At 45.8% G+C, this 13,079-nt stretch overlaps 1 protein-coding gene across 1 annotated transcript in view; it reads right to left on the bottom strand.

Moving 5' to 3' along the window:
- Nucleotides 1-13,079, bottom strand: part of XPC (XPC complex subunit, DNA damage recognition and repair factor) — a 35,471-nt gene that overhangs the window by 7,066 nt on the left and 15,326 nt on the right. Inside the window, exons 8-10 of the mRNA XM_007449151.1 lie at nucleotides 3,474-3,563; nucleotides 1,725-2,621; nucleotides 360-520 (exon numbers count right to left, since the gene is read on the bottom strand). Of these exons, the coding sequence (XP_007449213.1) occupies nucleotides 360-520; nucleotides 1,725-2,621; nucleotides 3,474-3,563 (1,148 nt within the window). The remainder of the gene's footprint in view (nucleotides 1-359; nucleotides 521-1,724; nucleotides 2,622-3,473; nucleotides 3,564-13,079) is intronic.

Below are 13,079 nucleotides of genomic sequence, written 5' to 3'. Positions count from 1 at the left end.
TTTTTTTTTTTTTTTTTGCGGTACGCGGGCCTCTCACTGTTGTGGCCACTCCCGTTGCGGAGCGCAGGCCCCGGACGCGCAGGCTCAGCAGCCATGGCTCACGGGCCCAGCCGCTCCGTAGCCTGTGGGATCCTCCCGGACCGGGGCACGAACCCGTGTCCCGTGCATCAGCAGGCGGACTCTCGACCACTGCGCCACCAGGGAAGCCCCCTGCTGATCTTTTAATCCCCGTGGTTTTCATTTCCAGGCCGCAACCTCTCTGCCGTGCCCCCTGCCCACAAACGGCATGCGCACACCGTGAAGCTCGAGCCCCAGCCCGGCGAAGTCTGCTAATCCCGGGCCGCCGGGCGTCTCCTCACCTGGAGTAGACAGGCTCTCCGCGGCAGTACCCGAGGATGGCGGCCGTCTCAGGGTAGATGGCCTCGTACTTGAGGAGGTGCCTCTTGAGGGCGTACAGAGGGTGGTTCTTGTACATGCCTATGACGGTAGGCAGAGGCTGGTCCAGGTGCCTCGCCTGAAACTGCAGAGGCCGAGAGACGACGTTGGGCGTGGTGCTTGGAGAGGGAGGGAGGTTGGCGGCGACCCCCGAACTTGCCCAGGTAACTGACGGTGCCGTGGGGCTTTCGGGGCCCCAGGGCCACCGCACCACGCTGTGACCTGGCGTTCTGTCCCAAGGGTTTAGGTGCCTCAGGAGCTCCGCAGGGGCTGGTCATCCTGCAGCTCGCAGCAACGGAAAAGTCAGCCCTGCCCTCTGACACCTCGTCCGGCCCGAGCAGAGCCTTCCTCAGGAGGAGGCCTCGCCTCAAGTGACACCACAATTCTGTGACACGGGTTCAGCGGCTCGGCTCCCCCGGAAACCAGAATGAGCACTCACACCTTCTCCGTCCACTACGATCAACACCTGTTCTCCCTGCTGCCTCAGGGAGCCTAGCTCCTCGCAGGCAACCCCACTGCTCCCACCTACATCCCACTCACCAGGTCTCCTGCACTTCCCCGCAGCACCTCTTCAAACCCCGACAGACAAGGGAGGAGCGGCAAGTGGGGAGCAGGAGGGACCCCGCTTGGCCAGCTTGCGTGACAAGCCCTTGAACTAGGTCAGTCACAACATGCTCTGCAAGACTCCCACGACCCTGTCACCTCTGAGCCACACCCTGAGCGATGCAGTGCACAGGGACGACTCCCTGCCCTGGGGAACAGAATAATTCTCCAGCAAGTCTGCCCACCCTGCGGGCGGCCCTGCACAAGCCCCGGGCCCTCTTCCGGGCCCACGGCTGTCCCACGACTCAGGGACGCGCTGCTGCTCCAGAAGCCGCCCCCCAGGGCGCCCCTCAACAGACAAGCCATCTCCTCAGCCCTCCTCCTGGGAGCTGAGTGTTCCGGGTCGGGGCAGGGGTGCTGGCGTACACACCTCTGCGCGTGTACATGCTGAGAAGGGGGAACAATTATATTACTGCGTGTTTTCCTCTTTCACTCAGGACTACTTACCTGACTTAAAGCTCCAAATTTATAACTGGGCAATAACTGAAAGTACACAGGCTTTGAAGCCAGAGCAACCTGGGTTCAAATACCAGGTTGGCTCATCTCTCAGATTCTAAACGTTTAGCTGGTAAAATTAAGGTTACGATAACCCCAGCTTTGTACTGTTGCTGTGATAGTTAATTAATTGAGGTAAAAACACAACACGGGGCTGGGCATCCAGCAGGTGCGCGTGCGCAAGCCCTCACCTCCTGGTCCTCCTTCTGCTCCCTCTCCACCAGCGGGCTCCGGTAGGGTCGCAGGGTCTCGGCCCACCACGCGGCATCAACCCGGCACTTTCGGGTCACCGTCATCCAGGCAGGGTCGTACCTCTGTGTGACATCACGCAAGCAGCCCTCGCTGTCGATGCCCACGATGTAGGTCACAGGCTTGGTGGCGCACTGGTGGCAGGTCAGGGGCTGGCCCGCTACACCGTGCACACAGTCCACGCACACCCACTTCTCCTCCCGCTCAGAGAACACCTCCAGCCACTGGTCCACACCAGCTGCTCTCCGGCCGTCTGCCTCCTCACCATCCACGGGCATCTTACGCTCGCCTCTCTTACGTTTACTGCCAGAAGCGCTTACAGATGCTTCTGGAAAGCCAGGGGGCTGGCGGTGGCTTCCACGCTGGGACCTGGACTCCCTCTTGGACCCCACCTTCATCCTCTGAGGGGCGGCGGCCCTCCTCTGCCTTGGAAGGCCTGGCTCAGAATCCTCGTCGGATGGGCGATGGCCGTCCGAGCTGGAGAGCTCAAAGTCAGAGCCGCTGCTGGCCTTGTCACTCCCGCTTTCCTCTGTGTAAGACACCCTGGCGGCCGCCCGCCGCTCCCGGTCCCGCGAACGCCTCTGGGTCCCCTCCGTCTGCCCCCCGGCCTTGCCCTCTTCTTTCCTGCCGGAGGAGGGCTCTCTCTGCTTCTTCCTGATGGCAGCCGCCTTGCCCCGCTTCGCTTTGGCATGTGCACTGCCAGTGCTCTCAGAAGACGTGTCCTCTCGTCTGCTTCCTCTGCTGGTCTCTGGTTTGCTTGGCTTTCCAGGAACTTGGCTGGAAGTTTCTGAGGAGCATCCAGGACCCTCTGTGGATGTCTCCTTGGAAGGTTTCTTTCCCTTAAACAGAAGAGGAAATTTTTGCGTTTTCTTTTTTTGCCAATGATACAGTCAAGACTCTGGCATCTAACGGGGCTGAGTCACACTGCAACAGCAGCGTGTGTTCACCAGCGTGGAACACCAGCGCACACAAGACATTCTAGGCTCACACAGTGACAGGCTGGCTACCCTGCAGGGTTGTAAGAAAGCAGTCACTACATTCTGCAGCACCTTAAATAAGGCCACGCTCTAATTCTTTTCAATACAAAGTGCAGCACAGGGAAAAGGGCACAGGATGTGGGAACAAACCCGGGTTCAAACTCCGCTTCTGCTTTCTCAGTTTTTATGTGATTCGGATAAATTATGTAACCTCTGAGTCTCAGTTTCCTCAGCAATAGTACTCACTTTGCACATAAGGCATTTTGCAAACAAAGTCACAGCATTAAGAATTCAGAAATTATTAAACTTGACTCCTGGACCGAATTTTGGACAATATGCCAGCACCCCAAGAAGTACAGAGTTCAGCCCCCTGGATGACGGCAGGCCTCCGAGTCCTCGCCGTCCTCTCTCCACACCGCTGAGGATGACCAGTACCTTTTTATTCTACCATTTACAGAACAGAAACCAGAGCATGAAGAAGCCCAGGCTCTCGCAGGCGCCTCTACGCACGCGAAGCCCGGCTGCTAGATGCCCACCCAGGCGCCCAGTCTTCCCAGCACAGGGCCTGTGCCAGGCGGGCTCAGAGGAACCCTGCTCCACAAAGACTGATTTTTAAAAATCGTCTAATGAGCAGATCTGTTTGCTTTAAGTCTCATAATTTCTCACTCCTCCCTGACCAACTACTCTTTTCTCTGGAAGCCCCGGGAACCTCACCTTCGCTGCTGATAACTTCAGAGGAATTGGCTGTAGAGACAGTACGAGTCGGGTAGGGAGATGTAGGGCCCGGAGAATCAGTAAGAATATCTATGATGAAAAAGAACAACACGCTTATCCTCAGGAACGAATTAAGGATTCGCAGAATTCCACGCTGTTTGTCGTGGTGCCTGTTTAAAAAAGGGAAACCACCAAATTGTCGAACAGTAGAAGCCTGGAACCCTCAACACTATTAAAATGATGCTGTAGAGATTTATCTCTGTAGAAAAACGGGGAAAGGTAACCATATATCAAAGGAAAAGAAATGTTTGTTTTTTAATGAGTTATGTTAATTTTTGTAAGAAAAAATCGTGTCCAGACATAAATATGTATGTATATTTGGAAAAGCATCCATATTGGGTTATGGGTGTTTATAGGTGTTTGTTTCTTTTTTCCGGCTTACCTATCTTCTGATTGTTCTGTTTTCAACATGTGTTGTGTTTGTGATAAAACAATAAAGCAAAATATCACGTTAGGAGAAAAGGCATCATCATCATCAGTCCCGAGAACCCCTCCCGTGCACTCAACCTCCCCAGAGCGAGTATCTCAACCAGAGGCTGCAGCTCTAAAACTTCTGTGAACTTGGAAGGATGGGGAGCCTCCTCATGGGAATTAACCTCCGAAACAACAACAGTGGGATAGCACGTGAGCAAGATCTTCCCACACAGACCTCAGGGTCCCGGCGTCCTCATGAATCACTACAGTCATTTTCCCTCCTCGGAAAGCAAGAGCAAAAGTCAGAAACAGGGAGGCAGGTTTTCTGTGAAAAGCCAGTTATATTGACAAAAATAACTACTTTTGCCTTGTTTCTTCTGGAGTTAAAAATGGGGGATGAGAAAACGTCAAAGAAACCCAAATTGAGGAACTCTACAAAATTCCTAAGCAGCACTCCTCAGGAGTGTCCAGGAGGACTGGGACACTGCCACGGCCTGGAGGGGATGGGGCGCTGGGGCAACAAGATCACTAATGCCTGGACTGCATCCTGGGACAGGAAAAGGGCATCAGTGCGAAAACGTGGAAAACAGAACTCACCCCTACAGTGTGGCTGACAACACGCTATTAACTGGCACAGTGCACACCATATGAGTGTTGGTTGGCTCCTCACTTTCTCAGTGTGTGGGTGGCACAGGGGCACGGATGCAAACGGCAGGGAAACCGAGCACCAGGAGGCGGCTGAATGATGGTTTAAACCTAGAACCTCCATCCGGAACATCCCCACCTCGTCCTCCTCACAAGACCACAGGGAAGACTGGATGAGGTCAGGTACACGACAGTGCTCTGGAAGCGACCTTGTGCCTCACAAAGACACGTGGTCACCACCTTTCACAAGTATGTCACTGAAGAAAAAATTTAAGTTACAAAACTGTATGATCCCTACACTAAATACAAGGTGACCCCAGTAAAAAGGATGAATCCTAGAAACATACAAATTACCAAAACTAACTCAAGAGAAAACAGAGACTCTGAAGAGACCTATAACGAGAGACTGAGTCAAAAATCAAGCCCTCCCAATAGAGGGGGATCAAGACAGCAGAGTATGAGGACGTGGAGCTCGCCTCCCCCCATAAACACACCAAAAACACATCTACACGAGCAACAACTCCCACAGAAAACTAGCTGGAAACTCACAGAAGATCTCCCATAACCAAAGCTGCAAGAAAGATCTCCACGTAATCGGGTAGGATGGAAAAAAGAAAGGTACCAGGTTGGGACCGGCACTCCTGGGAGGGATCTGTCAGGAAGAGAAGGTGTCCGCTTGCCCTGGGGAGTCCCCTTCCTGCTGGGAAGCCCACTGAGACAGACAGGAGGGCTGGAGAAGCCTAGACTCTACTCAAGAGGAGCATGCGGGCTGGCTTGCTAACAACCAGGACAGAGAGACCTGCACTGGTGATGGCCGCCTCCCTGCACTTCCCAATTCAAAGGGGCAAATGCCCTGGCCCCGCTCACTCCACACCACGGCCTGGCGTGAGATCAGTGCAGACTGGGTCTAGCTGCGCAGAGGCAGACGGGGTGCCTGGGATGTGATCCAGGTGGGACTGTGAAGACTCCCATCAGTGCACACACAGGGGCCACAGGGCACACTGGGAAGACAGTGTCAGCGCATGCCACACGTGGCACCTCAACAACGTGCAGCAGCTAAGCAGTGAATTTTACGTGGAACCTACAATACGCTGCCACAAGAGACTCGCTTCACGGCCAGACGCACACACTGAAAGTGAAGTATGGAAAAGGATATTTCATGCAAATGGAAACAAGCAAGCGGGCATAGCAATACTTAACAAAAGACAAAGCAGACTTCAAAACAAAGACCATAAAGAAAGGCAAAGAAGGATATTACATAACAATAAAGGCATCAATACAACAGCATATTACACTTGTCAACATACACATTTCCAATACAGGAGCACCTAAATATATAAAGCAAATATTAACGGACGTAAAAGGAGAAATTCACAGGAATACAATAATAACAGAGGACTATAACATCCCACCTACATCAATGAACAGATCATCCAGACAGAAAATCAGTATGGCAACAGAGGTCCTAAATGACACAGTGGACCGACTGTACTTAATAGATATCTACAGGACACTAAATAAGAAAAACACCAAATACACATTCTTTTCAAGCCAGCGTGGAACATTCTCATGGATAGACACATACTAGGTCACAAAACAAGCCTCAACAAGTTTAAGGGGACAGAAATATTTTCAAGCATCTTTTCTCACCACAACGGTAAGAAACTAGAAATCAACCATAGAAAGGAAAACAGGAAAAGAACAAACACATGGAGACTAAACAACATGTTACTGAAAAGCAAATGGGTTGATGATGAAATCAAAGAGGAGATCAGAAATACCTTGAGACAAATGAAAATAGAAACACAATCTTACAAAAATCTATGGGACGCAGCAAAAGCAGTTCTAGGAGGGAAGCGCATGGCAACACAGGCCTTCCACAAAAACAAGAAAAATCTCAAACAAGATAACCTACCACCTAAGAGAATGAGAAAAAGAAGGGCAAACAAAACCCAAAGTCAGCAGAAGGAGGAAATAATAAAGATCAGAGAGGAAATAAAAGACGTCAAAAAAGCAATAGAAAAGATCAATAAAACCAAGAGCTCTTTTTGTTTTTAAGATAAACCAAATCGATAAACCTCTAGCGAGGCTCACCAAGAAGAAAAGAGAGAGGATCCAAATAAACAAAATAAGAAAGAAAAGAGGAGAAACAACTGAAACCACAGAAAAACAAAAAATCATGAAAGAATACAAACAGTTATATGCCAACAAACTGGACAACCTAGAACAAGTGAACAAGTATTCTAGAAACATACAGCCTGCCAAAGCTGAGTCAAGAAGAAACAATTTGAACAGACCGTTCACTAGACGTGAAATACAATCTATAATTTAAAAACCCCCTGCAAACAAAAGTCCAGTTCCAGAGAGCTTCACTAGGGAATTCTACCAAACATAGAAAAAGACAAAAACAAAAACTTAAATCTATCCTTCTCAAACTATTCCAAAAAAATGCAGAGGACGGAACACTCTGAAATTCATACTATGAAACCACCATTACCCTGATACCAAAACCAGACAAAGACACTTACAACCCCAAATCTTTGATGAATATAGATGCAAAAATCCTCAACAAAGTGTTAGCAAACTGAATCCAACAATACATACTACGGATACCACGCTCAAGTTGGATTCACTCCAGGGTTGCAAGGATGGTTCAAAATCAATCAATGTGATACACCACATTAACAAAAGAATAGATAAAAATCACATGATCATCTCAATAAATGCAGAAAAAGCACTTGACAAAATTCAACGATTCATGATAAAAATTCTCACCAAAGTGGGTACAGAGGGGACATAACTCAACATGATAAAAGCCGACTACCTCAAATCCACAGCCAACATAATACGCAACAGTGAAAAACTGAAAGCTTTCCCAATAAATTCAGGAACTAGACAGGGATGTCCACCCTTGCTGCTTCTATTTAACATAATATTGGAAGTCCTAGCTACAAGAAAAAGAAATAAAAGGCATCCAAATTGGAAGGGAAAAGGTAAAACTATCACTATTTGCAGATGACATGATATTCTATATAGAGAACCCTAAAGTTTCCACATAAAAACTATTAGAACTAATAAATGAATTCAGCAAGGCAGCAGGATATAAGGTTAATATATGGAAATTTACTGTGTTTCTATACACTAACAATGAAATATCAGACAGAGAAAGTAAAAAGAGCAATCCTGTTTATTAAAATTGCATTCCCCCCCCCAAAAAAAACCCCCAAAAACACAAAACACAAAACCTAGGAATCAACTTAACCAAGGAAGTAAAAAGATCTATATGCTAAAAACCATAAAACACTGATTAAGGGAACTGAAGATAATTCAAAGAAATGGAAAGATATCCCATGCTCTTGGATTGGAAGAATTAATACTGTTAACATGAACATACTACCCAAAGCAAGCTATAGATTTAATGCAGTCCCTATCAAAATACCCATGACATTTTTCACAGACCTAGAATAAATAATCCTAAAACTTATACGGAACCACAAAAGACCCAGAACTGCCAAAGCAATCCTGAGGAAAAAGAACAAAGCTGGAGGCATAACCTTTCCAGACTTTATACTATACTACAAAGCTAGAGTAAACAAAACAGTGTGGTGTTGGCATAGAAACAGACATATAGATCAAAGGAACAGAATAAAGAGCCCAGAAATAAACCCACACACTTATGGTCAACTAATCTATGACAAAGGAGGCAAGAATATACAATGGAGAAAAGACAGTTTCTTCAACAAGTGTTGCTGGGAAAACTGGACAGCTGTATGTAAAACAATGAGATTAGAACATTCCCTCACACCACATACAAGAATAAATTCAAAATGGCTTAAAGACCTAAATGTAAGATCTGAAACCATAAAACTCCTAGAAGAGGGCTTCCCTGGTGGTGCAGTGGTTAAGAATCTGCCTGCCAATGCAGGGGACACGGGTTTGAGCCCTGGTCTGGGAAGATCCCACATGCCGCAGAGCAACTAGGCCCGTGAGCCACAACTACTGAGCCTGCGCGTCTGGAGCTTGTGCTCCGCAACAAGAGAGGCCGCCAACAGTGAGAGGCCCGCGCACCGCAATGAAGAGTGGCCCCCTCTCGCCGCAACTAGAGAAAGCCCACGCACAGAAACGAAGACCCAACACAGCCATAAATAAATAAATAAATAAATAAAAATTTTAAAACAACAACAACTCCTAGAAGAGAACATAGGCGGAACACTCTTTGACATAAATTGTAGCAATATTTTCTTGAATCAGTCTTCTAAGGCGAAATAAATAAAAGCAAAAATAAACCAATGGGACATAATTAAATTTAAAAGGCTTTACACAACAAAGGAAACCATTAACAAAATGAAAAGACAACCTACTGAATGGGAGAAAATGTTTGCAAATGATGAGACTGACAAGAGTTAAAATCCAAAATATACAAATTGCTCATACAGCTCAATAACAACAAAAAAACAAACAACCCGGGCTTCCCTGGTGGCGCAGTGGTTGAGAGTCCGCCTGCCGATGCAGGGGATGTGGGTTCGTGCCCCGGTCTGGGAGGATCCCACATGCCGCGGAGCAGCTGGGCCCGTGAGCCATGGCCGCTGAGCCTGCGCGTCCAGAGCCTGTGCTCCGCAACGGGAGAGGCCACAACAGTGAGAGGCCCGCGTACCGCAAAACAAAAACAAAAACAAACCACCCGATCAAACAATGGGCAGAAGACATACGGATGGCTAACAGGCACATGAACAGATACTCAACAATGCTAATTATTAGAGACACGCAAATCGAAACCACAATCACCTATCACCTCACACCTGTCAGAATGGCCATCATCAAAAAGCCTACAAATAACAAATGTTGGAGAGGATGTGGAGAAGAGGGAACCCCCCAACCCTGGTGGTAAGAATTTAAACTGGTGCAGCCATTACGGAGAACAGTACGAAAGTTCCTTAAAAAACTAAAAACAGAACTATCATATGACCCAGCAATTCCACTCCTGGGTATATCTGGAAAAAAAACCCTCTAATCCAGAAAGATAACAATGAACATAGCAGCACTATTTACAATACTCAAGACATGGAAGGAACCCCAGGGCCCATCAACAGATGACTGGATTAAAAAGATGTGGTACATACATACGATGGAATATTACTCAACCACAAAAAACAAGAGAATACTTCCCTTTGCAGCAACACGGGTGAACCTAGAGAATATTATGCTTCGTGAAGTAAGTCAGACAGAGAAAGACAAACATGGTAATGATATCGCTTATATGTGGAACCAAAAAAAAAAAAAAGAAAAATGACAGTAAAGGCAAAGCAGAAACAGAGTCACATATATAGAAAACAAACTTGTGGTTACCAAGGGGGAGTGAGAAGAGGAAAGGGACAAATTAGGGTATGGAATTAACAGATACAAACTACTATACATGAAATAGATAAGCAACAAGGGTTTGCTGTATAGCACAGGGAATTATACCCATTATCTTGTAATAAGCTATAATGGAATATAATCTGCAAAAAACACTAAATCACTATATGCTGTAATCTGAAACTAACACAATATCGTACACCAAGTATACTTCAGTCAATCCATCAACAGAAAATCCTGGAATGCAACGCACTACGTTAGTAGAATGAAGGGGAGAAAAATCACAAAATCATCTCATTCGACACAGAAAAGGCATCTGACAGAATCCAAAGCACTTTCATGATTAAAACACATTCAGAAAAACCAGAAATACGGAACCCCTTCAACATGGTAAAGAATGTATATGAAGATCCACAAGTACCAAGACACTCAGTCATGAAAGAGTGAAAAGCTTTCCCAATATCAAGAACCAGACAAGATGCCTGCTTTTGTCACTGCTATTCTACACTGTGCTGGAAGTTCTAGCCAGAGCAACGGCACAGGAACAAGAAACAAAAGGCATCCAAACTGGAAAACAAGAAGTAAAACTACGTCTATTCACAGAGGTCAAGATCTCATATATAGAAAACCCCAAAGAATGTACAAGAAACTGTTAAATGAATTAAGCAAAGCTGCAGGTATAAGAGCAACACGATCAGCCATTTTTTTATACACCTTCACTGAACAATCTGAGAAGGAAATTAAGAAAACAATACCATTTACAACAGCATCGAAAAGAATAACATACCTAGAAAAAACTTTAACCAAGAAGATGAAAGACAGGTACACTGAAAACTACAAAATACAACTAAAAGAAATTTAAAAAGCAAATAAAAGGAAAAAGCCATGTTTACAGACTTAATATTGACTAGATAGCAATGCTGCCCTAATCAATGTACAGAATCAATGCAAACCCTATCAATACTCCAATGGCCTTTTTTGCAGAAATAGAAACGCAGACCATCAAATTCACATGAAATTGCACAGGGCCCCAAATAGCCAAAATAGCATTATGAGGTTGTACTCATACTTCCGATTTCAAAACTTACTACAGATTCACAGTAATCAAAACAGCGTGGCACTGGCCTAAGGACAGACATGTAGACCAATGGAATAGAACAGATAGCTCAGAAGTTAACCCAAGTGTCTATGGCCAATTGATTTCTGATAAGTGTGCCAAGACCATTCACCCCCATTGAAAAACTTCCAACAAATAGTGAAAATAATACAACAAATACAATGAATAGCTGAAAGACTAGTCTCTTCAAGAAATGGCGCTGGGGGCTTCCCTGGTGGCGCAGTGGTTGAGAGTCCGCCTGCCGATGCAGGGGACACGGGTTCGTGCCCCGGTCCGGGAAGATCCCACATGCCGCGAAGCAACTAAGTATGTGTGCCACAACTACTGAAGCCCGCATGCCTACAGCCCGTGCTCCGCAACAAGAGAAGCCACCACATTAAGAAACCCGCACACTGCAACAAAGAGTAGCCCCCACTCGCCGCAAGTAGAGAAAGCCCACGCACAGCAACCAAAGACCCAATGCAGCCAAAAATAAATTAATTTTAAAAAAAAAGCAAAATAGAAAATTGGACTTTGTCAGAATTAAAACTTTTGTGCGTCAAAGGACTTCATGAAGAAAGTAAAAAGACAACCTACAGAATGGGAGAAAATATTTGCAAAGCATATATCTGAAAGGCATCTAGTAACGGAAATATCTAAAGAACTCTTACAACTCAATAACAAAAAGACAAAGAACCCAATTTTTTTTTTTTTTTTTTTTTTGTGGTACGCGGGCCTCTCACTGTTGTGGCCTCTCCCGTTGCAGAGCACAGGCTCCAATTTTAAATGGGCAAAGGACCTGAATAGACATTTCTCTGAAGAAGATAAACAAATGGCCGATACGCACATGAAAAGACATTAACCCACCATTAATCATCGGGAAAATGCAGACCAAAGCCACAGTGAGTACCACTTCACACCTGTAAGGATGACGATAATCCAAAAAATGGAAAATAACAAGTGTTCGTGATGATTTGGAGAAACTGGAATCCTTGTACTTTGCTGGTGAGAAGGTAAGATGGTGCAGCTGCTATGTAAAACAGTTTGGCATACAATTACCATATGACCCAGCAACCCTACTTCTAGGTATATACACCAAAGAACTGAAAACAAGTACCCAAATAAATATATGTACACACAATGTTTATAGCAGTACTCTTCATAAGAGCCCAAAGATGGAAAACAACCTAAACGCCCATCAACCGATGAATGGATAAGTGAAATGTGGTCTATCCATACAATGGAATATTATTCACCATAAAAAGGAATGAAGTTGATACATGTTACAAACGTGAATGAACCTTGAAAGCATGCTAAGTGAAAGAAGCCAGACACAAAAGGTCATATATAGTCGTCCCTCGGTTGTCTGTGGGGATTGGTTCCAGGACCCCGCCGGATACCAAAATCCGCAGATGCTTAAGTCCCTTATACAAAATGGCAGAGTACAGTTGGCGCTCCCTCTATCCTCGGATTCTGCATCTGTGATTCAACCAACTGCAGATATAAATCTGACTGGCAGTTGGTTGAATCCGTGAATGTGGAACCTGCAGATAAGGAATGCTGACTGTATTGTGATTTCTTTTATATGGAATACCCAAAATATGTAAATCCATAGAGAGAGTATGAAAATTGGCGGCTGCCAGGTAACTGGGGAGGTGGGAAAAGGAGGAAGAATGGGAGTGACTGTGTAATAGGTACAGGGTCTCCTTCTGGGATAGTAAGAGTGTTTTGGAAATAGATAGAGGTGGTGGATGCACAACACTGAAAATGCAACGAGTATCACTGAATTGTTTACTTCTTTAAAAAAAAACTATTTCTGTGCTTAATAAAACTACACAAACAAAACAAACATGTACATGCACAGATATACGTGGGAACAAAGTCTGAGAGGATGACACTGAAATATGAGTGTTTTTCTCTGGGTGGTGATATCACCGCACAATTACTGCCCAGATACCCACACTTTTTCAAGCCAAATTGGGAGAGAAGTAAGATGCCAGTCATTTGGTCTCTAAAGATACAAAAAGTCTCTTTCC

Source organism: Lipotes vexillifer, unplaced genomic scaffold, assembly GCF_000442215.2.
Source record: "Lipotes vexillifer unplaced genomic scaffold, Lipotes_vexillifer_v1.1 scaffold2653, whole genome shotgun sequence".
NCBI classification, from domain to species: domain Eukaryota; kingdom Metazoa; phylum Chordata; class Mammalia; order Artiodactyla; family Lipotidae; genus Lipotes; species Lipotes vexillifer.
This window is presented reverse-complemented; position numbering and strand designations above follow the sequence as displayed.